The 22,929-nt window shown below is 46.9% G+C and overlaps 1 protein-coding gene and 1 pseudogene across 2 annotated transcripts in view; one reads left to right on the top strand and one right to left on the bottom strand.

Annotated features, from left to right (window-relative positions):
• Positions 1-22,929, bottom strand: part of PLA2G4E (phospholipase A2 group IVE) — an 81,461-nt gene that overhangs the window by 37,373 nt on the left and 21,159 nt on the right. Inside the window, exon 1 of one of the 2 annotated variants that reach the window (XM_020906808.2) lies at positions 5,312-5,540. The exons of the other annotated variant lie outside the window; for it this stretch is intronic. Coding sequence (XP_020762467.1) covers positions 5,312-5,410 — 99 coding nt within the window. The 5' untranslated portion in view covers positions 5,411-5,540. Of the gene's footprint in view, positions 1-5,311; positions 5,541-22,929 lie in introns of those variants that run through there. 2 annotated transcript variants of the gene reach the window in all.
• Positions 19,669-20,719, top strand: LOC110146119 (large ribosomal subunit protein uL15m pseudogene; annotated as a pseudogene).

A 22,929-nucleotide genomic window follows, 5' to 3' on the forward strand; every position in this document is an offset into this window, starting at 1 on the left:
GTCATACAGAGTGAAGTCAGAAAGAAAAAACAAATATATTTATGCATGTATATAGAATCTAGAAAAATGGTACAGATATTTGCAAAGCAGAAATAGAGACACACTCGTAGAGAACAAATGTACAGACACCAAGAAGGGCAGAGGAGGTGGGATGAATTTGGAAATTGGGGTTGACATATATACCCTACTAGGTTTAAAACAGATAACTGATGAGAACCTACTGTGAGCACAGGGAACTCTGCTCACTGCTCTGTGGTGACCTAAATGGGAAGGAAATCCAAAAAAGAGGGGAGATATACGAACAGCTGCTTCACTTTTCTGCACGGCAGAGACTAACAGCATTGAAACACAAGTAAGCCCCAATTTAAAAAAAGGATCCGACACTAAAAAGTTTGCAACAACTAACCACTCTCCTTCCTCATCTTTCCTAAGAAAGGGCTTTGCTGAAAGCTTTTGGGGAGCTCAGGAGTTTTTAAGGCATGACGCATCTCCTTGCATGGCCCTGCAACAAACCTTTCTCTGTTCCAGACTCCAGCATTTTGGTTTTGTTTGGCCTCACATCAGGTGCACATTCATGCATCAGGTACACAGATTTGCATTTGGTAACATTACTATTGTCCAGACACTTCTCTTACAGTTTCTAATTTCATAAAACCTTTATAATAGCAGTATTGCTGTCTTTTTAAAAGTTAAATAATTGACATATAACATTGCATGAGTTTGAGGTATACAACATAATGTTTCTGATGATATATGTGTTTAGTATTGTCATATGGTTGCCACAAGAAGTTTAGTTATCCATCATCACACATAATTAAAATTTTTTTTCTTGTCATGAGAATTGCTATTTTGATGTCTGTCCTTCCAGCCTCTACTGAGGCTTAATTTGTTCTTTTTTTCTTTTTATTTTTTAATTGAAGGATAATTGCTTTATGGAATTGTGTTGGTTTCTGCCAAACATCAACATGAATCAGCCATAGATATACATATGTCCCCGCCCTCTCTCTCTCTTTTTGATGTGGACCATTTTTAAAGACTTTTATTGAATTTGTTACAATATTGTTTCTGTTTGTGTTTTGGTTTTTTGACCAAGAGGCACAGGGGATTTTAGCTCCCTGACCAAGGATCGAGCCTGCACCGCTTGCACTGGAAGGCAAAAATCTTAACCACTGGACCACCAGGGAATTTCCTGAGGCTTCATTCTAACCAAGAACAATAGGACAATGACTGGGAAGGCTATTGCTTGGTCCCTGAGATCTACACATAAGTCAGCGTTAGGGCCTTTTCCTCCTCTTTCCCCAACAGCTGCCTCAAAGTTTGAATAAAGCCATACTGACAGTCACATACAGGTTTGAGGATTCTTTTTGTGAGATTAACTCTGAAACACTGAATATTTTCGTGATCAATCCCTTGCTCTAATGGGATTGCCTTTTGAGCTTTGTCACTTGGACCAAAGGCTGCACATAGCACTTCCCTTCTGGTTCTGGAAATAAGACTGTGCCTTTGGCCAGACACCTTCCAGGCACGTGGGTCCTCGTGTGGGCAGAGCACGTGTCCTGGTCTGATCTGGGGAGGAGGCGGGAGTCAGCTTTCATCCAGGAGAGCAGCTCCGGTAAAGCCTGACCCACTTCTTCAGAGCGCAGCTAGAGGTCTCCAAGCCAAGGCCTCGGCCCAGGCAGGGGTCACTCCCCACTTCTCTGAACCCAGGAGCCCGGTCCTCTCAGCCACCACAGCCCTTTTCCTGCCTCCAGGAGGGGCTGTTCTTGGCCCTGCCCAGCTCCCTTGTGTCTTCCCTGGGAGGGAATGGGCATCCACAGCTTCCTGTAGGACCTCACTTGGGGTCTCCCTGCCTTCCAGGAAAAGCTGTCTGCTGTCATCTAACCCTGTACCTTCCGACGAAGTTGACCATTTCTTCTACTCTAACTCAGCACCACTAATCCTTACAGCACCCCTAAAGCAGTTATTACTAGCTTCGCTTTACAGATGGAGATTCTGAGCCTAAGTCCTTTGCTTCAGGCACTCAGCTCGAATCAAAGGAAATTGAGTTTGCATCCAGTTCTGATTGTGTGTGTGTGTGTGTGTGTGTGTGTGATGTGGACCACTGCTGTTTTATATTTTGGCTTTTTGGCTATGAGGCATGTGGGATCTGAGCTTCCCAACCAGAGACTGAACCCATGTCCCTTGCATTGGAAGGCGAAGTTAAAACTACCAATGAGCTTTGTCACTGGTGGACCACTGGACCACCAGGGAAGTCCCCTAGCTCTAATTCTTAAGCCTGTGTTCATAACTACGATTATATGGTCACCTTAAACTTGAAAGTGACCGTCGACAAACATGAAGACAGATGCTGCTTGCCCCAATCTTCTCTGAAAGTCTGTTTTCCTCGCAGATTTTTTGTTTCACCTTGAGTTATCCCAAAGCCCCAAACAACCCCCACACACTGGCAGTCCTTCTACTTTCAGTATTCTTCTGACACATTCCATCATCCCTCCCTTTATTAAACAACCAGAGCATGTCAGAACTGTAAGAGCTCTTAAGAGAAGTTCCCACTTTCTAGCAGCCACAGAGGGCTGCTTTGTGGTCTGGAGCCTCAGCTTACACCTGCAGCCCAGGAATTTTCAGGAGACACCCAGTTGCAAAGTACTCTGCATAGCACTCATCCATCTGCTAGCAGGGAGACACAGCCTTGAGGGTGTGAGAGAGAGCCCAGAGGGGCCGTGCTGGGAGGAAGGCAGCAGGAACACGGGACTCAGGTCTTAGGGCCAGATGATTCCAGGAATTAAGTCTATGAAAAATGACCTTCTGGGATTAAAGTGAGTGTACATATTTTACTCCTGATATAATTAGCTCAGTTAGAGTGATGCTAGGCATACACAAAACTTCATGGTCCCAGAGCTAATGAACACACACTAGAAAGATGTGATAGATCAAAGGATAGTGTCTGTGACTATGGGAACTAGAAACTGGTGGGTTTATGGAACCCCAAGTGTATGGGGTGGCTTATGGGATCCGGGTAAGAATTTCAGGGGTTTGGACAAGCTTGTCCCTCTGATAGGATGTGCTAGCTGGGTATCAGAGTGAACATTTAACAGCAGATTTGGCCAAGCACCAGCTAGTCTGCAGCTCAGGATCAGGGATGGGTAGTAATCCTCCAGCTCATGGGGGCACTGGAGGATCCAGGGACAGGGACCACAGAGCACTCAGGAGGTTGGAGCTCAAGGCAGGGACGATTTGGCAACCAGTGAAGTGTATTTAGATACTTTAACAACCAGGACCGCTGTGTAGGGATGGGGGGGCAGGGACGGGACTGGATGGCAGGTTTCTGGGACGCCATGGCTCAGGCTGTAGGCACACCTGGCTCCAGCCTCCTCCTGGCCTTGGTTTTGCCAGGACTCTATTTCTCCTGAAACCTCCTTAGGACAGGGTCATCTTGCCAGTTCATGTGGAAAAAAGCTTGACTCTCAGGATTGATTATTTTGCAATCCATTATTACCCCTTCCCAGCCCCTTACTTTATAGACAGGGTTTTGGTGGGGAGGTTGGGAACACAATTCATTACCCTTCTCTCATGTGCCAGGCTCTGCTCCACCTGGGGGCACTGTATCTGTTCTCCTCTAGGCCCCCTGCCCCAACGAGACTCTGAGGAAGGCACTACTATTCCTCTTTGCAGAGAAGAAGACCAAGGTTAAAGAGCTTGCATCTCAAACGGGGTCATACAGCCCAGAAGGGGCGGGGCCAGGACTCAGGTGTAGATGTACTTGGCTGAAGGGCAGGGCCCATTCCCTCCACTTGTAGGCTGGCCCTCACCGCGAATTAACCAACTCAGTTAATAGCTTGCTCCGGGTCATGCACTAGAGTAGTTAACAGCAGAGGCAGGAGTAAAATCCTCAGCTCTCATTTGGGGGCTATCATAACACCCCAGAAAACTAGCTGTCACCACACATTTGAAGAATATTTAGTTACAGGTGGGCTCCCAGGGTCTGGCTCCCAGGTAGGGGTGTTGGGAGGAGGGTATGACAACCATATTTCAGAAGTAGTAAGGATCAAGCCTACCCTAACCAAACCAGCCCACGAGGTCTGGGTGCTGAAGAGGGAAGACAGCTCCCTGGAAGCCTGTGGGAACTCCCCTCTGCAGGGCTTCTCAGGGCAGGGCTGGCTGGTGATGCCACCTCCTTGCTGGAGAGTGGTTGTATCCATCAGTTTCCTGCAACACTTGTGTCAGAGCTCAGGACAGCCTGGTGGTAGCTTCCAGGAGGCAAGGACCCTCCCTAAAAGGAGAGCATGTGGATGGGGACTCTATGGGCCCCTAGAATGTTTCCCTGCTAGTCTGAGCAGCTCCCCAGACCACGTTCCTTTTTATCACTCAGACTAGGTGAGGGGTTAGGGCAAGAAGTCCTAGCTCTGAGTTATGGACCTCCCAGGACCTGAGAGGGAAGAGTACAGCTCTCTGTCCCTTCTGTGGAGGTTTCTCCTCACTCAAACTCCTGGAGGCTCAATGAGACAAGGGAGACAGGAGCACATGTGGACTAGAGGTTCTTTGAGCACCCCGGGGGCTGTATAGAAACAGCCCAGAAGGTGACATCCATCCTGGACTGGCCAATGGGGCACCGGGCACCACACAGCCTGGAACTTCCCTCCTGGGATCCTTGGAGACTGAGCAGGGTCTCCACCTCCCACCCCGAGACAAAACACTTCCGGGGCATCATTCATCTTGTTCCATGATCTAGTGTGGGCCGGGGGAAGGTCAACAGGAAGATGTCACTGCTGACAGTGCTTGCCATGGCATGCTGGTAGCAAACTGGGAGTCTGAGATGAGGTGGGAAAGCCCAGACAGAACTGGTCCAGAGCCCTGGAGGTTTGACCCATGAACCTGGGGTTTCCCTGAGAGCTGTTACATGGACCCAGGGGTCTCGACCACAAAACTAGGAGGGGCACTTCATGGCCAATGGGAACAGGTCAACAATGGCTCTGGTCTTCACCTGACACCACACCACACACTCACAGCAGGCAGTTCGGCAGGTCCACAGGGTGAAACCCTGCTCGCTGCTAGGAGTGGCCAAATGTGACCCATCCCCTGCAATGCTGAGCACTTCCTGGGTGCTGCTGGCCCCAGGACAGCCCTGAGCCACTCCCATGCATCTTGTCAAGTTTGTGGGTATCTGAAGCTGGGCCAGACTGTATCCCCAGTGCCAAGCAGGTGCTGCCCTAGCCAAAGTGCTCTGTGTCTCTGGAGTCTGCCATGATCCTAGCCCTCTCTGAGTGTGTCTCCTGCCCTCGGCTCCTGGCCCACCCACCCAGCCCTTTTCCCTCACCTCCAAGGCACAGGTGGCCGCGGGCCTGTCCCCGTCCTCTTGGCATGAGTCTGGTGGGTAGTGGGAGACCCAGATGGGCATCTGCTTCTGGAGCATCATGTGGCTCTGTAGCTGGCTGGTGAGATGGGGAATTTATACTCTGACTCAGAGCTCCGCCCTCCAGAGGATTCTCGGCAGTGGCTGGATTGCTCTGGGAGGGGCTCAAGTTGGTAGACGGGTTGAGTCCTGGACCCAGGCCTCTTCGTATCAAGGGACCCTCAGGGCTTCAGATCCTGAAAATGCAGGGACCAGTAGGGTGAGCAGTCTGCTGCCCCCAGGAGAACAATCAGGCTGTCCAGTGGGCTAGGGAGTGGCAGGAAGAGGCTGATGGACCCTGCAGACCCCAGGATTAGCCCAGCCGCGTTTGGGGGATGCTCTGTCTCTGCAGCTTGTGAGGGTCCTGGCTCAGAGTTGCCATCTGGGGGATGCGTCCTCCCTCCTAACTCTACTTAGTCCCACGGCTCAGCACCCCAGAAGCTGTGGGCAGGGACCTCAGGAGAGGTAGGGACCGTGACCAGGACTCCAAAGTTAGAGGATGAGGAAAAGAAAGTAACTGCTCTAATCCTTGGTGATGAGGAGTTAAGGGCAAGTGCTCCCTGCCCTCCCTCACGGGAGGCCAACGGAGGGAGGGCAAGCCCAGCCCCTGTCTGGGCTCAGGGCAGCTTCAAGGATGCTCCCACCCCACCCGGCTGATCCTTATCTCTGTCCTGGTGGTTGGCTTACTTGGGGGACCTGTGAGGTGGCTTCGCTTGCTCGGCTGCCCAGCTGGGTACACTGGGAGTTTCCTGCCTGAGCTATCGCCTGGGGCCCCACAACCGGCTTTTCTGGCTCATGGATTAAAGTGATTGTATGAAACTCAGGGTGAATCTGAATGCAGGGCTGACTAGACTTGAATGCAGAGAGGGAACCTGGTTGGTGGTATCTGCGGAGCCTTCTCCTGTGCAGGAAGTGGACATCCCCTCACTGCTCCTCTCTGCCTGCCAGGCCCTCCAGAGGGGGATGGGGCCTTAGCTTGGACCCCTCCCAGCTTGCATCCTTGTCTGTTTTTGCCATCCCCCTCTGCCAAGGACACAAATTCACCATTCATACCCCTTGGTGAACTCTTGCTTTTTAGTCGTTAGGTCATGTCCAACTCTTTTGTGACGCTATGGACTGTTCCCTATCAGGTTCCTCTGCCCATGGGATTCTCCAGGCAAGAATACTTGAGTGGGTTCCCATGCCCTTCTCCAGGGATATCTTCCCAACCCAGGGATCAAATCCTGCATTGGCAGGCGGATTCTTTACTACCAAGCCACCAGACAAGTCTTTGGTAGATTCTACTATATTGGATTTAGTTCACAACATTTATTGAGCACCTACTGCATACACACTACTAAGAGAGGAAATCCCAGGCTTGAAGCTGCTGACAGTCCAGCCAGGGAGCCCAATGCTTTCAACCCCTCAGAAGCTCAGACCTCTGAGTTTGCTATGCTAACAGGGGGTATCCTAGAAGGAGCAGTATAAACCCTTCCCATTTGTAAACATCTGTGGTTTACAGAGCTAATAAACTGTGGTTTAGAGAGCACAGAAGCTGGAAAATGAGTGTAGGCTGGGAAGGGAAAGACTGGATGTGAGATGGCTTCATGGAGGAGGTGGCACCTGTTGAGTCTTGGACGATGGACAGGATTGCAATAGCTAATGATAGGTGAGAAAGGCATGCTGGGAGAAGGAACAGCATGAGGAGGAGGGAGGCCAGAAAGCAGGGTATGCTCAGGAATGTACGTGGTCTGGTATCAGAGTAGTGAGCTGTGTGGGAGGAGGTATAGGGGGTGAGTGGGATATGAAGGGTGGTGGAGGTTGGGCAGAGAGAAGGGAGGCTCTGTGGAGGAACAATCTGGAAAGATATATTAGGGCCCCATAGCTGTGACCTTTAAAATCTGTGCTTTAAGTTTGGACTTATTCTCTAGGCAATGGGGAGCCATAATGGTTTTTGAGCAAGAGAGTGACATGATCAGAGCTGAACTTTGGGAAAGCAATGCTGATTGATGTTGTGGACTATGCAGCCCACAGCACTGCAGTGTCCTGAACTTGATAAGGTGAGGGTTGTGGTGAGGGAAGGGCAACTTTTCCTCTTGAGGAGTCCATGTGCTGCGCATTCCCTCCACCCCCGCCCCCCACTTCACCATCAAACAGGCCCAGGGCAAGCCCCAGACTCCTAAGCAGTCCTCAATGTCCAGAACTTGAAGGAGCCTAGCCACCACCCTCCTTGCCTTCCCCCAGCTCTATCCAGCCTAGGCAGTATATGCAAAATCTGGCTCTCCAATCCTTGTATTTCTTCATTTGTCCATTAACTCCTCAAGAGCAGGGCCTCAATTAGGTTGAATGAAATAAAACTGAATAGGAGGCTAACAGGAGGGAGGGTGGAAGTTTCTTCCTCTGCACACTCTACACAGTCTCTGACCCAGGTGGGAGCTGTTACAACAGCAAAGAGAGCAGACACACCTGCCAGCATGCACTGTCCGGCTCTGTGCTGACGGGGTGTGGTCAGGAAGGAAACAGTGAAGAATCGGTGATCTACTAAGGAGACAAGAGAGGGCTGAGTTGAGCAGCAAATCGACCATGTGGACTCTCAGTTGAGCAGGAGGGGGCAGAGGCCTGGGTGGGAATGGTGGGAGTGGGCTGGAAAGACAAGCAGTGCCAGGCACAAGGCAATGTCCACACTATGGGTGAAGGGTGCCTAACTGCCTTCTCCAATCCAGGGTGTCTCTGAATGAGCATAAAGTTTAAGCTATGACAGTTTTCTTGGTACACTGCTGATGCTCCAGATCAAAGCCCCTGCACCCAGAGTTCCTTCCTGTGGAAAGTCTGACACCATCTCCGCACAAAGTGGAGGGGACTCAGTTTCTTTCTACCCACTGCCCTTTCTTCCCTGATTAGCAGAGAGCCTGAGATCTCCCCAGAGACCCCCAACCTGCTCCTCTGAACCCCTACCTCTGTCTATATCTGGGGTTCTTGTTAATTGACTCTTATTGATTGGGGTGACCAGGATCTGTCTTCACCGGCAGCCTCTTAGCTTCAGGTAACCCAGCATTGAAAAGTACATTCCTTCCGGTGGCTCAACTAACATCTCTCCCAGGAGAACTGGCAAGGATGAATTCTTCACTTTCCCTCTTTCAAGATACCTGGGAGCCTGTCCCTTCCTTCCCACCCCATCTGGAGCATTTGATTCTCAGCCTTCTGCCTCTCACAAGTTCCTCCCCACACACCTGGCTGACCAGTGACCTTTATAACTACCCCCCTCCACCTGCCATTCTACTGCTCAACTCATCTAATGCTCTTGTGTTCTTGTCAAAAATTCTGGATTCCAGTACTTTCCATAAGCCAAGTAGAGCCTAGAAACAACCCTATGTATGTATGAAATTTCATTATATGATGAAGGAAGTATTTTAAATCAGTGAGAAAAGGATAGACTATTCATTATTGGAAAAGTTAGCTGACCATTTGGAATAAAATAAAGTTAGTTATAACCACACAAAAATGAATTCCAGACAGATTAAATAGCCACACATTAAAACAACACTATAGAAGATTTAAAATAAAATATTAATATTAGAGAATGAGGAAGATGAAGAGGATTTTTCTAAACAAGGTATGAAAACTAGAAACCAATAGGGAAATGTGGTCAAATTTAAAAAAAGAGAAATGTAAAACTGGGGAAAAGCAAAAGAAGCCATAAGCACAGTTCTACCTCCAAAACGAATCCCAAATTTCTTCCTCTTAAGAAATATCTGTGGGTAACAAACTCACTTCTAAAAAATAATAGTCAAGAGAAGAGTCTCAGCCTGCTTGATACTAAAATAAACTATGAAGTCACACTAACACAAGCAGTAGGTTGTTGGTGTAAGAATAGAACCAATGGAACAAAATAGAGGAGTCAGAGATAGACCCTGATTTTAACGGAACTTAACGTAGGAGGAAATTGGCACCACAAGTCAGTAGAAAAAGAACAGATTAAGAGATGACATGGTCATGAATGGCTCTGTGTGTAATATAAAATAAAACAGCATCCCCACCCATCCCCATATAAAAAGATGGGCTGTAAATGGGTATATTCTTATAGCATAAGAAATGGAAAACTATGAAGTTAACAGAAGACAACATAGGAGAATCTATCCATGGTCCTGCGGATGAAGATTTCTTAAACATCACTTCGAATCCACGAACCACAAGGGAAAACATTTCTAAATTGGATTACATAAGAAGTAAGGGTTTCTCTCAACTAAGAACACAGAGAAATAGTTAATAGATAGCTGACAGAATAACAGAAGATGTTTTCAATGCAGTTGCAAATCACAAAAGGATTCGTGTCTAGTATATACAAAGAATTCTTACATACTTCACAAGAAAAAGATGGCCATGCCAACACAAAAAGGGAGTCAGAAACTTTCCTGATGGTCCAGTGGCTAAGATTCCCTGCTCCCAGTACAGGGGGCTAGGTTGAATCCCTGGTCAGGGAACTAGATCCCACATGCCCAACTAGGCCCCAGCACAGCAAACTAAATAAATAAATAAATATATTTTTAAAAAGTGAATCAGATTTGAACCTGCAATTTATAGGAGGGGAAAACCCAGAAAACTAACAAGCATTTTAGGAGATGTTCAAACCATTGGTAACGAGAGAAATTAAAACAACAATGAAATTTCACTGTAGCAATTATTCAACACTGAGAATGCTGAATAAAGATTGCCTTTCTTTGGAGAGAGAGGATGGGAAAGGATTTGTGGGCTCAGGGAAGTAACAATCAAAAATACAAACTTGGGGGACTTCCCTGGTGGTCCAGTGGCTAAGACCTTGTGCTCCCAATGCAGGGGTCCTGGTTTGATCCCTGGTGGAGGAACTATATCCCACATATCCCAACTAAGACTTGGTACAGCCAAGTAAATAAATATTTTTTAAAAAAGATAAACTCGGGGCTCACAGGCACCAAGGGTGATAGTAGGCCATGTCCTCAGCCCTCTGCACTCAGGTAAAATTTTTTTCCCTCCAGCCTTTCCCCAGAGTCACTATCACTGCTCTGGCCTGAGTAATTATCTCCCTCATCTCAACTACAGCTTCAGTCTAACTGGTCTTCCCGCTTGCACTTTTGCCTTGCTATAAGGCGTTCTCTACAGAATCTCCCCCAAAACATAAACTAGATTATTTGACAGGCCTGATTAGAACCTTCCCACAGCTTCTGGTGGTTTTTACTTCTTGCCATGGTTCCTCACCTTCTACTCCTTCTTTTGAACAGTTTAGCTTGTGAAGTGGAGTTGCTGCTTTCTTTCACCCTACATAGGGAGCCACTTGTGACCATGTCATCTATTACTGTGTTCTTTTTCTAGTAAGGTGTGGTTCCAATTTTATTACATATATTGTTCTTGCTATTAAGTCACTAAGTCGTGTCTGTCTCTCTGCAACCTCATCGACTGTGGCAGGCCAGGCTCTTCTTTCCTTCACTATCTCCTGGAGTTTGCTCATATTCATGTCCATTGAGTCAGTGATGTTATTCAGCCATCTCAACTTCTGTCGTCCCGTTTTGCCTTCAATCTTTCCCAGCATCAGGGTCTTTTCCAATGAGTCAGCTCTTTGCATCAGGTGGCCAAAGTGTTGGAGCTTCAGCTTCAGGATCAGTCCTTCCAGTGAATATTCAAGGTTGATTTCCTTCAGGATGGACTGGTTGGATCTTGCAGTCCAAGTGACTCTCAAGAGTCTTCTCTAGCACCACAATTTGAAAGCATCAGTTCTTCAGTGCTCAGCCTTCTTTGGGCTTCCCTTGTGGCTCAGAGGGTAAAGAATCCGCCAGCAATGTAGGAGACCTAGGTTGGATCCCTGTGCCAGGAAGACCCCTGGAGAAGGGAATGGCTACCCACTCCAGTGTTCTTGCCTGGAGAATTCCATGGACAGAGGAACCTGGAGGGCTACAGTCCATGGGGTGGCAAAGAGTCAGACAGCCTTCTTTATGGTTCAACTCTTACATCAGTGAGTGACTACTGGAAAAGCCATAGCTTTGACAATTCAGACCTTTGTCAGCAAACTGAGGTCTCTGCTTTTTAATATGCTGTCTAGGTTTGTCATAACTTTCCTTCCAAGGAGCAATTCTCTTTTAATTTCACAGCTGTCGTCACTGTCCACAGTGGTTTTGGAGCCCAAGAAAATAAAATCTGTCACTGCTTTCACTTTTCCCCCTTCTATTTGCCATGAAGTACTGAGACCAGATACCATGATCTTAGTTTTTATCATATATTAAGCTTCCTTAAATATCAGGGTCTGTCTCATGGCCCTCTATGCCCTGAACATGCTAAATTCTTTCCCACCTCAGGGACTTTGCGCTTGCCACCCTTGCCTGAAGTCCTTGACTTCCGCTCTGTGCATAGCTGGCTCTTTCTCCTCTGTCATGGCTCTGCTCAAAAGTCATTTTTTCCAGGAGCCCTGCCCTATCCACCCTTCATAACTCGTGTGCCTTTCACTTATCTACTTGCTTCTGTGTTGCGCTGGCTATTAATTAAGTTAAATTAAATCAAATTCAATAAAGCATATCTTGATTATCTTGTTCATCTATTCTTTTTGCCTCATTCCACCAGACCATTAACCCTTTTCAGGGCAGGAACATTGCTTATCTTTTTCATCAACAGTTTCTTACTGGTGGCTAGTTATGGCATGTTAACCATTGGACCATCACACAGATGTCAACAGGAACAAAGTGGTTACCATCTATTGAATGCTTACAAAGTGACAGGGACTACTTTTCATATCTTGTATTACCTGTGATGTAGACACTATTATTATCTCATTTTAAAGAAGAATTGAGACATGGAGAGGATAAGCCACTTGTTCAAAGTCACCATGGTAAGAGACAGGTGTTAGTTGCTCAGTTGTGTCTGAGTCTTTGGACTCCATAGACTAGCCCAGCAGGTTCCCCTGTCTGTGGAATTCTCCAGGCAAGAATATTAGAGTGGGTAGCCATTCCCTTATCCAGGGGATCTTCCTGACAGAGGGACTGAACCCTGGTCTCCCACAATGCAGCCAGATTCTTTACTGCCTGAGCCACTAGTGATGAGGCTGTGATGCAAATCAGTCTGTCCCAGAACTTCTGGCTTTAACCATCATACACTCAGCCTTTCACGAGATGCTACTGGCCTTGAAAATTGAGATTCTCCGTTATGTTTGTAAAAGGCCTCTTTATGTTCCTGTGTTCATTGAGAAAGCTCAGTTTCCTAAAACAAACATGTAACAAATAACACAGACATAGAAGACAAATTTATGGTTACCAAACAGGGAAAGGGGGTGGAGAAGGGATAAATTAAGAGTTTGGGATACAAACTACTGTATATAAAACAGATAAACAACAAGGTCCTATTGTATAGCACAGGGTACTATATTCAATATACTATACTAGACCATGATGGAAAAGAATATGAAAAAGAATATATATATATATATATATATATATATATGTATAACTGAATCACTGGGCTGTTCAGCAGAAGCTAACACAACATACAATGAGTAAATAAATTTTGGGCAACATAAAGTAAAGCAAATATTATATCCTTCAAGTAATGGGAGGTAAAAAAAATAATCAGCCATTGAAGTTAGTACATTAAGATGTCTCAGAACTTCTGGCCAACAAACCAGACATGACTATTTCATGATAACAAGATATAAAATAAGGATAAATATGGCAAGAAAAGATCTTCATTTCAACATGGGTAGTAATTAATTATGTTCCTAGTGTTGTCAACAGATCCTGCCCTTCTTTATTATCATAAGAAGATGTTAAGGTCCAACTTCGTGCTTTGAATTCTCAAAGCACCTATATCCATAGCTCAACATTTGTCAATCTTGTGACATTCCTGCTACTTAAACTTGTGTCTCTGGTTTCAACTGGATGATAGGTTTTATCTTCCTGCTTCTGACTCTCTCTCATACATAGTAAGACTGTCTAGAGCCTTTGTACACTGAATTTGCTCTTTGTCAACTGTCACCACTGTGAGGATGACACTGTCATTGTCTCAAACTTGACTGAATATAGTTCAGTTAGTTCATGGTCTAGACCCTGAAGTTTCATAGTCTTGGATTTGAACCACTGGTTCTGTCACTTGTTAGCTGCATAAATTTGAATAAATTTATCCCTCTACGCCTGGGTTTCTCCATCTGTAAAACGGTAAGCATAATAATTCCTACCTCTAGGGTGGCTGTGACGACTAGATGAGCTAAATCTTAGCACATGGCTTGCCCTTACTTAGTGATGGATTCAATACAAGTGCTGTGATCCACCCGACAACAACCTCAGACACTAAGATGTCATCTGCCCAAGGAGCTCACAGCCTACGCTGGATGAGACAGGAAGGTCACACAAATGGTCTCAGGATGATTGGGTCACATAAGAGGAAAAATATGCTGCTCGGGGATCAGAGCGACCCAGGACTGGGAAAGTCAGCGGAGGCTGCATGGAACAGGAAAAACTTGTACTTGTCTTTGAAGGAAAGAGAAGGATCCAGGAAAAGGCATTTTTTTTGGTCAGGTGAAACAGCATGAAGAAAGGTAGGAAGACTCAGAAAGGAAATTAAATAAGGTCCCAGATGCCAAGTAGAAGAATCATGATGATTCTTTTGTTGGCAGTGGTGACTCATGAGCAGAGAATGTTTAAGAAAGAGAGCAAAGCCCACTCCTACAGGCAGAACAGGTGGCCATCAGCACTGTGTTTGGGTGAGCTGGAAGGCAGGCGTGCCTCCTTCATCAGCCTAGGGTGGCTGCTTGGGGCAAGCCATGGCCTGCAAAAGGCCCCTGGTAAATAAATGCCTCTCCCTCTTCACCAGCGAGGAGTGGCCATGGGTCTCATCCTATCCAATTGCCCTGCAGGCTCCCAGTGCCCCCAGTTCCAGGCAGACTCTGTCTCAGCTTCTCAAGCTGTCACTCCGGGCCTGAGGGGACAGTGCCCAGGAAAGGTAAACCTGCAGGTCTGAGGAGGAGGAAGAGAAATCCAGAGCAGGGCCTGTGACTGTCAGAGACAGGTGATGGGAGGTGAGATTACAGGCTCCATTCATTCTTCACTGTCTCTGGTCACTTGGCCTGGCCAGAGCAGAGTCTTGTCCACCTGCATTTAGGTCAGGCTAGGTCTACACAGGCAGACACTTCCTTCCTGTCGAGTCAATTTACAGAGACGGCAGGGCTTTCTTCTGGCCATGAGGCCAGATGTTGGCAGAAGCCAAGTAGGGCAGGAGTCACCTGGCTATGGCTCCACACGGTGCCAGGTGTCAGGGCAGGTGACGTTGCTAAACAGAGGAGTCAGCTGCTGTGACATTGGTGGAGAACATTCGCTGGGCAGGCAGGAGGTGGCCCTAATTCTGGAGAAACCAATTCCAAACACAGACTTCCAGTAAGTAAGGAACTCATTGTTGAGCCTCTCCTGGGAATCAGAGATTTACCAAAGAGTTTTTTAAAAAGGATGAAAGTGAACATTTTAAGCTGTGTGGTTTTGTTTTTTGTTTTTGTCTTTGTGATCCCTGTGGTCCTTCCTTCCCTCAAACTGGCCTCTGGCCTCTGCTTCCTTGAGGTAGGAGACTGTCTTCAAAATACAAAGAGAATCAGAAGTTAAATCTTGGTTTCTGAATTTCTCGAGGACTCAGCTTTCCTATAGATAAGAGACATGGAGAAATACATAGGCGGTCGTTTATGGCATTGTGTGCCCCCACCTCCATCACCTGACAGCTGGTGTAATGGTGAGAGACTCTCAGGAGCTGAGCCGAGAGCACGTCTGACCTCTGGGAGATGCAGCCTCACAGATGTGTCCTTTCCACCCAGAGAATAGATGGAAGAGGCTGGAGAAGGTTCACAGAAACTCTGCAAGGCTGCCTGAGGGGGCCTGAAAGTTATGGGAGCTGTGGGCCCCAACAGTGAGAACTGCTTGGCTGGTGTTGCTGGATCCTGAGCACCCAGCTCAGTGAACACCATGTGACGGGGGCCTTTGTGGATGATCTAGTAGAAAGGTTATATTTGTGGTAAACTCATCATTTGGTGAATCGACTTTTTTTTTTTACTTCAGAAATAAACTTTATTGAGGTATAATTTAACACAATAAAGTGTATTCATTTGATAGATTTTGACAAACACATACAAATGTATAACCACCACCACACTCAAATCATAGATCTTTTTCATTGCTCCCTGAAGTTGCCTCACAGTCCTTTGTGGTCAATGACTACCCTTCCCTCTGGACCTCAGGGAACCACTGATCGGCTCTGCTGCTATTGACTAGATGTGTCACTTCTGGAGCTTGATATAAGTGGAATCATAGTGTTGTCTTTTCTTTGGCCAAACTTTGAGATTTATCCATGCCACTGTATGAGTTCTTTCTTTTTCATTGCTATGTAGTAGTTTTCCATTGTAAAAATTACAATTTGTTTACTCATTTATCAGTTGAAGGACAAAAGTGTTTCCCATTTTCAGTAATTATGAATAAAGCTGCTCTAAATACATGCACAGGTGTTTGTGTATATATGAGTCTTCATTTCTCTTGAGAAAATAACTTTGACTGGAATGACTAGGTCTGATTGATTTTTACCTAGTGACCTGGAGGTAGTGTGATGTCACATCTAAGCTCATTTGACAATCCTAGCCTCCTGTCCTGGCACTTCTCCACTCTCCCTCCTTTCTCTCATTTTCTTCTCTTCCTTCTTCCCCTTTTCTTTTTACTTCAGAAATAAACTCTCCCCCTTTCCCTTCTTCTTCTTTTCTTCCCCTCACCTTCTTCTGCTCTTCTTTCTTCGGTTGGCTTCCTTTTTTGTTCCCCATCCAACTAAGCTTGAGGGAGCCCACTGGCAGATGGGAGCAGGGAGCCAAGCTCCTGGCTCCTCCCACAGAGGGGGAGTTGTAACAAGCAGCCCTTAGTTTTCTTGGTCCAAAGCCAGCTGACCAAACATGCCCCCCACCCTGCATGTCTCCTGATGTCAGCTCCTCAGTCAGGGAACGTGGTGTGGGGCAGTGGGGGGAACTCCCAGATTCCACAGGGAGAGGGTTAAGGGGGTCTTCTAGCATTTTCAGCTTGGGGCTGACCTGACAGGGCCAGGTTTTCCTGGCGCTGTTGTTTTAAGAACTGTATCTGATGGCTCTTGTCGACCCCATTCTCTGGTGCTGTGTCTTTAGACTGAATTTGGTTCCAGCCAGGTTCTAGCAGAGGAACAGAATTCCCCACTGATTCCATCTGGTTCAAGGCCCTGAGCCAAAGTTCTGCAGTCATTTCCTGAGAGCTCTTCCCCACTATCTCTCAGGACAGGGGAGATGGGGATTGGGCAATTGGCAGGAAAGGCTCTCATATCAAGTCATGGGTTTGACAGAGACCAGCAGAGCCAAGGAATGCCTTGGCTCCCCTGGTTTCAAGGTCAGGGTCCATTCGTGTTTGGGAAGGCACCATGGTGTGGTGGGCAGAGCATTGCCCTGGAAGCCAGGAATCGTGGGCTCCGGTTACAGCTCTGCTGTGCGATACAAAACAAATGGCTCCCTCTCTCTGGGCCCCACTTTCCTCTTCTGTAAAATGGGAGGTTGGACTAAGTCAGTCCAGAATCCCAGGAGTGGGGCCTGGCATCCATATACTTCCATCATCTCAGGTGAGTCTGGGACACAACAATGGTAAGACCATAGAATCAGGCAGCCTCGGGGCCCTTTCCTGTTTCCGACTTTTGCTGCCCACTGAGGCCACGCCTTGCTCGGGCATCAGCTCAGTATGAGAATAAATAGGAGATTCACAGGGTCCTTCTGAATATAATATGATGGACACCAAACTGTCGAAGCAGCGTGCTGAGTGCTAGAAAACCAAGTTAACGGTCAGGAAGAGCAAAAATGACTAAAACAGGCTGATATTTGGTGAGGGGGATGGGAGACCCTGTGAGGAGGGCATTGGGGGTGAGGGGTGAAAACAGACTTTGCAGCCTGTCCTCACCAGGATCCAGGGCTGCCAACTCCTCTCCCCCACCCCCACACCACATGTGTGAGAGTGTGCGTGTGTGTACTTGGGAGCGGGATGCACATGTGCTCTTTCTTGTCAGGGGAAGAAGGACCATGATCCCTCACTGGAGAAGGAAGTCGCTTTGTACTAAACTGGTTTAGCATCCTCAGCCCCTGGGGCTCCTACAACAGGACCCTAAAGACTCATTTCCAACTGTCCCCACAAGCTTCAGCCCTGCTTGTCCTGCCAGGCATTTTTTTTTTTAGTGATATTTGGTTGGTCTTAAGGTAGTGATGAGGATTGGAGTTAAACAAAGTGCGCCCAGGAAGTGGAGAGTGATGAGCCGGCTGTCTGACACAGCGTGACCTCCGGGAGGCTCACTCCTGCCTGGTTGCCTGCCCGCCTCCTACTGGCTCTGTCTGGTTGGCAGCAGGTGGGCTCCAGGGCCTGGGAAAGCCGAGCAGCGGGAAGGAGGCAGTGGGGCAGAGGGCATCCACGCTGACTGGGTGGGTGGGGCCACCCTTGGGCTGAGTCTGCAGTCCTACTGCGGTAATCCAGGCAGCCTGGGCGAGGCTTAGGATGCAGGTGAGCCAAGCATAGCTGGCAGACAGGGGGCAGGAGCAGAGAGCGGCAGGAGCCGCAAGCAATTCAGGAAAACTGGATTCTCCAGCTCCTTCCGGACAGGACCCGGTGCGGGGGGGGTGGGGGACTGGGCTCAGGCCCTGTGTCACATGTGTAGGAGCATTGCAGCTATCTCCTGCAAAGTAGGAGCGACACCGCCCTCCTCCCACTGTGCATGTGTCGTAGAGGTGTGGTGGGGTGAGAATGTGGAAACTGTCTGCTTTCTGGTGATGCAGAACTTCATCACCACACCATGGGGGAGGACTCTGGATTCCAAGAGTGCAGAGCTGGCCCCTGTCGCCCCTGGCCTGGAGCCGGGAGCTCTTGTTTGCTGCAAACAATAGCTGAAAATGAAGGTTCATTTGAGAGTGATCAACCAGCATGGCTGGCCCAAGACTGTAGGTTTCCTGGGGTAAGGCACTTTCAGTGCTGAAAACAAAGTCCTGGACAAACTAGCAAGACTGGCTACCCTATTTCTAACTTCCCTTGGAAGTATTTTCTGAAGCAGAGTCATACCTGGTATGCCAGACATGGAGTTTATAATTACTTATATTTACAATTATTCCTAGGCTTTATAATTATTTGAGGCAAAATAATTTGATTATTTTCTGACTTTATTATGGAGTATATGGACAGGATCTATATGGGACAATTCCAAGTTTTCAGGCTAATTCTGAGGTTAAGGCATGACTGAGTCTGTCTGTGGGACACTGATACCGTGGACATAATGACCTCCAGCATCCCTTTCTACTTACTTCCACCAATAAGAGAAAATCCTGTTCCTTTGGGATTTTAGGGAACTGCCAATTGTGGGGAATCTACCTACCCTTTCAAATGTGCGCCCCTGGCCAATGTGGCCATTTGGCATTCCCATCCCTTAGACTTGGTGATTCATTAAGGAACTATTAGACCTCCTCCTCATTCTTATTTTTCTTTTCAGGATTATATGGGGGAGAAGAAAGTGAGAGAGAGAGAGTGAGAGAGTGAGGGGAGTGGGAGAGGGAGAGGGAACCTCTTTTATCTGGATTATGAACTCTAAGGAAGATGTAACCTCTGAGGTACTTTTGGTCATCTTTGCCACCATATGGAAGGACTCAGTCTTAGAAATGAAGCTGACATGGAAAAAAGCAAAGCGGAGATGGGGAGATAAAATTCTGAGGACAGAGTCTGGACCACTAGATTCAGCTGTGCCTGAAGCCTACTTGCTGCAAAGCCCATGAGTCATGACTTTCTAGTTACAGGAGACGATAAAGCCACTTTTCCCCCTCAAGTGTCTTTGAACTCACTTTAGTTACTCTGCCACTTTTGACTGAAAGAGCTCTGACTAAGATGCCCGGCCACCATATCTGGCAGGTCTCCACTTGGGGGGTCTCCAGTAGGAAGAGGGGAAGGGGAGGATTAGCTGGGGTTATGTCCTTTTCCATCTCCTGAACCAAGTCCCTTATGCTCTTGTGAAAATGAAAGTGTTAGTTGCTCAATCATATTCGACTCTTTGTAACCCCATGGACTATAGCCTGCCAGGCTCCTCTGTCCATGGGATTCTCCAGGCAAGAATACTGGAGTGGGTTGCCATTCCCTTCTCTAGGGAATCTGTTGCAGGAAGTGGGCTCTTGTCTAACACTGGGAAATGAATTGTCCGAGGAGACACAGGTGCTGACAAAGCAAGAGATTTTATTGGGAAGGGGAATGTTTTAAACTTTGTATATAAAGGATATGTATTCTGGCAAGCGGGTCATGGCCGGCCCGGTGCGGGGGGGCAGGGCCTGGGGCCCTGGACCTGCTTCGGGCTCTGCCTCGTGTGAGCCTGGCTAACTTGAGGCCGAACCTGGGCTCCAGGAAACCAGAAAGAGGACGAAGAGGTCAGAGAAAAGGTAGGAAGTGTGGCAGGGGCCACAAGGGAGAAGGCCAGAGAGAAACCCGGCCCCGGCTGGGCTTTGAAGGAGGCCAGACTCCATTTTACCTTCGAATCCCAAAATACGGGTTTAATGAAGGACACAGCTTCAGACACCAGTATCAGCCTTTGAGTCTCAACAGGCTTCAGTACCTGATTGACTTGGGCCGTGTTGATCCCACACAACCTATTGACTTAACCCAGCTGGTCAATGGGCGAGGTGTTACCATCCAGCCATCTAAAAGGGACTATGGAGTCCAGCTGGTAGAGGAGGGCGCTGACACCTTTAAGGCAAAAGTTAACCTCGAAGTTCAGCTAGCTTCTGAGCTGGCCATCGCCGCCATCGAGAGGAATGGGGGTGTCGTCACGACCGCCTTCTACGACCCTCGAAGCCTGGAAATTCTGTGCAAACCCATCCCATTCTTTCTCCGTGGGCAACCCATTCCCAAGCGGATGCTCCCCCCCAGGCACTCGTGCCCTACTACACTGATGCGAGAAACCGAGGCTACCTGGCGGATCCCCCCGGATTTCCCGAAGCAAGACTGGAGCTCGCCAAGAAGTAAGGCTATATTTTACCCGACATCACTAAAGACGAACTCTTCAAAATGCTCAGTACTCGGAAGGATCCACGGCAGATTTCCTTTGGTCTGGCTCCAGGGTGGGTGGTGAACATGGCAGACAAGAAGATTCTAAAACCCACGCATGAGAAGCTGCTTGAGTACTACCGCTCCTGAGCTCCGTCCAGGGAGCCAGTGGTAGCAGGGCACCCGGAGGGGCGGTGACGCGTGTTTCCCATTGCACTGGCTCAGTTTATGGTTCTGCCACCGATGATGTTTTCTGTGTGATCACGTCTTTTTTTTTTTTTTTAATCAAAATTAAAAGTACAGTAAGCAAGGGCTGCATGGAAGATGTGGATCTGTGTGTGTCTCAGCATCACGAGCTTGCTGGCATGCTGCCCAAAGGAGCAGGAGGCTCTTAGAACATTTCCCCTTGAGTTTTCCATCATCTTCCCTTTCAGGTCTTGTGTTATTGTTGCAAATTAGAATGAATGCAGATGGGCTGCGCTTGCTTCATTGTTCGCTCGGTTGGGGTCCGAAGGCTGCTGAGGAGCTGGTGTACCTCTTCAGTTAGCCCTGAGGAACCTCTTACCCGGAGTCGAGACACCAACCCTTCAACCCAGACTGATGAAGATGTTGGTATGACTGTAAGGCTGGTGAATAGTTTCCAAGTATTGCAGTATTTGCTCGCAAGATTGAAATGAAAATTCCAAGTGAATTCATTTTTCTCAACTCTGGCAGAGCTGTCAAAAACGATCAAGCCATTAACATTTTTTTTTCTTTGAAGAGGTAAATGTTCTAATGATATGATTTTGCTTATTTCCTAGACTTTGAAAACGTTTGTGTTTCAGTCTTCTTAAATGATTTTGAAGAAAATGGTCAATGGTTATATAAGCCATTAGAACAGTTGGTAACGTGAAAATTAAACTATTAATGTAAAAGGTTCAGTGGTCAGTAAGCTTATTTAGCTTTGCAAAGATTTGTTGTATCTAAACCACGTGGAAGCTTAATTTATCCTGATGCAATTAAATCTTGAATAATTCATGATAATTCTACAGTAGAATTAAAATGATTCTTTTATTTTATTTAAAAAATGTTTTAAAAACCTAAAAAAAAAATATGTATTCTGCAGTAAACATTTTTCTTTCATTTGGTATTATGTTTATAAGATTTGCCTACATTAATAGGTTTAGATCTGGCTCATTAATTTTCATAGCTGTAAACTATACCACAATTTATTTATCCATTTTTTTGTGCCATGGACACTTAAGCTGCCTTTAAGTTTTTGCTCTTACCATATTTTATCAGTTTTTTTTCCCATTTTGAAATATTTGAGTTAGGAGATACTTATTAAAAATGATGATATGTAATACTGGATGGTATTTTCCTTTAGTGAATGATGTGTCTTAGATTCAATGAAGAATGGTATAAACAATCCTGCTGTGAGCTTTCTTGTACATGTTGTGTTTCTTTAATGTATATACCCCAAGAGTAAAAACTGCTGGCTTAAATTGGCTAGATATTGCCAAATTGTTTTCTAAAGTAATTTTTACTAATATCTCTTCCACTGCTATGTAAGAAAACTCCCACTGGGGGAATACCAAGGGGTTATCATCTAACTTTTTACTTTTGCCAATCCAACATGTATGAAATTATCTCTTATTCTGTGTTTTTAAAAATTTATGTATTTATGATTGTGCTGGTTCTTTATTGCTGAGCATGGACTTTCTCTAGTTGTGGCAAGTGGGGGCTGCTCTCTAGTTGTGGGGCACAGGCTTCTTGCTGTGGTGGCTTCTCTTGTTGTGGAGCACAGGCTCTAGGGCCTGCAGGCTTCAGTAGTTGTGGCATATGGACTCAGTAGCTGTGGCACACAGGCTTAGTTGCCCCATGGCATGTGGGATCTTCCCAGACCAGGGATCAAACCTGTGTGCCCTGCATTGGCAGGTGGATTCTTTACTGCACCACCAAGGAAGCCCCTCTCGTTGTAGTTTTAATGTGCATTTCCCTGGTTATTAGTAGTTTTGGGTATCTTTTGAAGACTGTTCCTTTCTCTAATCCATATACTTGAGACTCTTCATCAACTCCCCAGCTTCAAGCCTCTGGAACCTGCTTTACCATAGTCAAATCCAACCACCCTCAATACTTATCAATGTATAGCAGTAGTTGCCAAAAAAAGCTTAAAACTACTTATGCCCAAGTAATTTCCATGCTTGGGAACTTATCCTGAAGGAAAAAAGGCTACATGCTTAAAAACATTAATTGCATCTAAATTTTTATGCTAAAGAATTGAAAAATCACCCAAATGCTCAATACTAGTAGTGCATATGTGCATGCAAAGTCACTTCAGTCATGTCTAACTTTCTGCAACCCTATGGACTGTAGCCCACCAGCCTCCTAAGTCCATGCAATTCTCCATGCAAGAATACGGGAGTGGCTTGCTGAGCCCTCCTCCAGGGGGTCTTCCTCACCCAGGGATGAAAACTGAGTCTCCTGTGGCTCCTGCATTGCAGGCAGATTCTTTATTGCTGAGCCACCAGAAAGCCCCAG

Source organism: Odocoileus virginianus, chromosome 6 (assembly GCF_023699985.2).
Source record: "Odocoileus virginianus isolate 20LAN1187 ecotype Illinois chromosome 6, Ovbor_1.2, whole genome shotgun sequence".
Lineage (NCBI taxonomy): Eukaryota > Metazoa > Chordata > Mammalia > Artiodactyla > Cervidae > Odocoileus > Odocoileus virginianus.